At 38.6% G+C, this 3,021-nt stretch overlaps 1 protein-coding gene across 1 annotated transcript; it reads left to right on the forward strand.

The window, feature by feature from the left end:
* Window positions 1-1,217: 1,217 nt before the first annotated feature.
* LOC123938382 (olfactory receptor 56-like) lies at window positions 1,218-2,174 on the forward strand. Its single transcript, XM_045999718.1, has one exon. The coding sequence runs from the start codon at window positions 1,218-1,220 to the stop codon at window positions 2,172-2,174; it is 957 nt and encodes a 318-aa protein (XP_045855674.1).
* Window positions 2,175-3,021: the final 847 nt, after the last annotated feature.

The following is a 3,021-nucleotide window of genomic DNA, read 5'->3' on the forward strand; positions in this document are numbered from 1 at the left end:
CATTTACGACTATCTTCTCTGATTCCGTGGTTGACTCCTAGTTTTGTTGACTATTTCCTTTGTTGTGCAGAATTTTTTATCTTGATGTTGTCCCAAAAGTTCATTTTTGCTTTTATTTCCCTTGCCTGTAGAGATGTGTCTTGCAAACAGTTGCAAGTACACATCTGTACTGTACACATCTGACACTGTAGCCAGTGTCAAAGAGGTTACTGTCCATGTTCTTCTCTAGGGTTTTGAAGGATTCCTGTCTTGCTTTGAGGTCTTTCATCCATTTTGAGTTTATCTTTTTATATGGTATAAGAGAATGATCGAGTTTTATTCTTCTGCATGTGGTTGTCCAGTTTTGCTAGAACGATTTATTGAAAAGACTGTCTTTTTTTCCCCATTGCATATTCTTTCCTTATTTGCCATAGATGAGAATATTTTTCCATTATAAAATCTTTCTTACTTTTTCATATGTACCTGTCCATGGCCATGTTTTTCATTCTTTTTTTAAAAGATTTTATTTATTTATTTGACAGATAGAGAGGCAGGCAGAGAGTCAGGCAGAGAGAGAGAGGAGGAAGCAGGCTCCCTGCTGAGCAGAAAGCCCGATGTAGGGCTCGATCCCAGGACCCTGGGATCATGATCTGAGCTGAAGGCAGAGGCTTTAACCCACTGAGCCAGCCACTCAGGCACCCCTGGTCATATTTTTCTATAAGGCTAAAGGTCGTTATCATCAGAGATTATATTTTATTCATCTTTGTCTTGGTAAGACTTAGCACCATGTATAGGACATAGTGGAATGGAAAAATGTATGGTTGAGTGATTATGGGACATATAACATATACTTAAGTAAGGTTCACGTAGGGCAGTGAGAGAGCCTAAGGGGGAGGGGGAAGAGGGTCTCCTAGCAATGACATAAAAATGAGGGGAGGAGTTGTATTATCTCTGAGATAACATTAAGAGATGCAACCTAGACGTTAACTGCCCCAATTTGTTCTGTGAGTAAAGAGGATATGTAGGGACATGAAGTACTCATGTCCTACTCATATCCTACTCAGCCATGAAATTGGCTAAAATGTTGTCATTTGCAGAAATATCACAGCCTGCTGCTGATGACAATGGTAATAAATGAAAGAAATGAAAGAGCTTGGAGAACAGAATCTAAAATATTTTTGTGATTTCTCTAAATCTGGTTTGTTCCCAGTGTTGATTACTCCTAACAATACAGAAACATGGATAAAAGAAATGATTCTTCAAATATGGACTTTATCCTCTTGGGCCTCTTCCCTGGTATAAAACATATCAACGTCCTTGTCTCTACAATTCTTCTGATCTACACTGTGGCTGTAACCACAAATTCCATCCTTATATTCCTGATTTGGGTTGATGCTCACCTCCACACACCCATGTACTTTCTCCTCAGCCAACTGGCCCTTATGGACCTGACATTAATCTCTATCACTGTACCAAAGATGGCAACTGACTTCTTCTCAGGGAAGAGAAGTATATCACAGATGGCCTGTGGAACTCAGATCTTTTTCTTCCTGACTCTAGGAATTGCTGAGTGTATCCTCATCACCCTCATGGCTTTTGACCGTTATGTGGCCATTTGCAGCCCTTTGAGATACACCCTGATCATGAGTCAGAAAGTATGTCTGCAGATGGCTTTCATTTCCTGGGCTGGAGGTGCACTTATATCACTCATGCACACAGTGTATGCTATGCATTTCCCCATTTGTGGTTCTAGAGAGATTTCCCATTTCCTCTGTGAGGTCATGGCCATCCTAAAATTGGCCTGTGAGGACATCTCTGCTTATGAGAAGGCTGTAGTGATGACAAGCATTGTGGTTCTCCTCATTCCTTTGTCCTTTATCCTGTCCTCTTATGCTCTCATCTTCCTTGCTGTCCTCTGCATGAACTCTGTGGAGGGCAGGAATAAAGCTCTGGCCACCTGTTCCTCCCACTTGACTGTGGTGAGCCTATACTTCGGTCCAGCCATGCTAGTCTACATGAGGCCTACTTCTTATCACAGTCCAAAGCTGGACCAGGTTCTCTTTATGCTTGGTGCCATCCTCACCCCCATGATGAACCCTCTCATATATAGTCTGAGGAACAAGGAGGTGGTGGGAGCTCTAAAAAACGTGTTGGGACGCTGCCTAACCTCAAATTACACCACAAATGTAAGATGAATGTCAATTACTACCTACCTCTCTTTCAGTCAAATTCAGCCCTACTTAGATATTCAGGTCTCAGTTTTGGTCCTCACATGCTTAAAATTGCAGTGGGACTAGTCTTTATGGATTCAGTTCATATACACAAAAACCTGGTGAAACATGCTTATCTTCTTCATGTTTACTTGAAAGTGATAGACTTCACTCTCATACTGTAAACCTTCAAGAGATAGGCACATGAGGTTTAGTGATGATTGATCATGATAGTGGTGATGATAGTGGTAGTAAATATGTTGATGGTGTAGTTGGAGTGCTGGTACTTAAGGTGGTGGAAGTAGTGATAATAATAATGATGAAGTTTCACAAAGAAGAAGAAGAAGAAGAAGAAGAAGAAGAGGAAGAACTGAATTAATTATATTTTTTCAACTACAAAGAGAAAATATATCAATTTCAGTCCTCAAAAGAGGCCAATCACCACAGAAAGTCCATGGATGTTCCATCTTCTAAAGATCTGTAAATGAAGATTAGAATTAAATTGAGTTCTTAGTTTTTAATCTTTTAAAAGAAGAGGCTAGATTGTAGACTTAAAGAAAATCCAATTAAAGTATTCTATTTTACATATTTTATTCTACTTAAAATTTCAAATATTTTATGAAATTGTCCCAATCATCAAAAAGAATCTATATGAAGACAAGAATTTTGTTGTTATTTAGTTTCAACTCTTATTATTAAGAATTCATAATTATGCTAGATGATGGAAATAGTTATTTTCAGCCTTATATTACTGCAATGACTTTTATTTTTTTAAACATTCTAGTGACTTTCTGCCATTTAATGTCAAAGGAATAAATATTCACATTTTAGC

Source organism: Meles meles, chromosome 3 (assembly GCF_922984935.1).
Source record: "Meles meles chromosome 3, mMelMel3.1 paternal haplotype, whole genome shotgun sequence".
Taxonomy (NCBI): Eukaryota; Metazoa; Chordata; class Mammalia; order Carnivora; family Mustelidae; genus Meles; species Meles meles.

What these genes read in the sequence shown, in the direction of transcription:
- LOC123938382 (XM_045999718.1), top strand. Translation starts at nt 1,218, where the DNA reads ATGGATAAAAGAAATGATTCTTCAAATATGGACTTTATCCTCTTGGGC.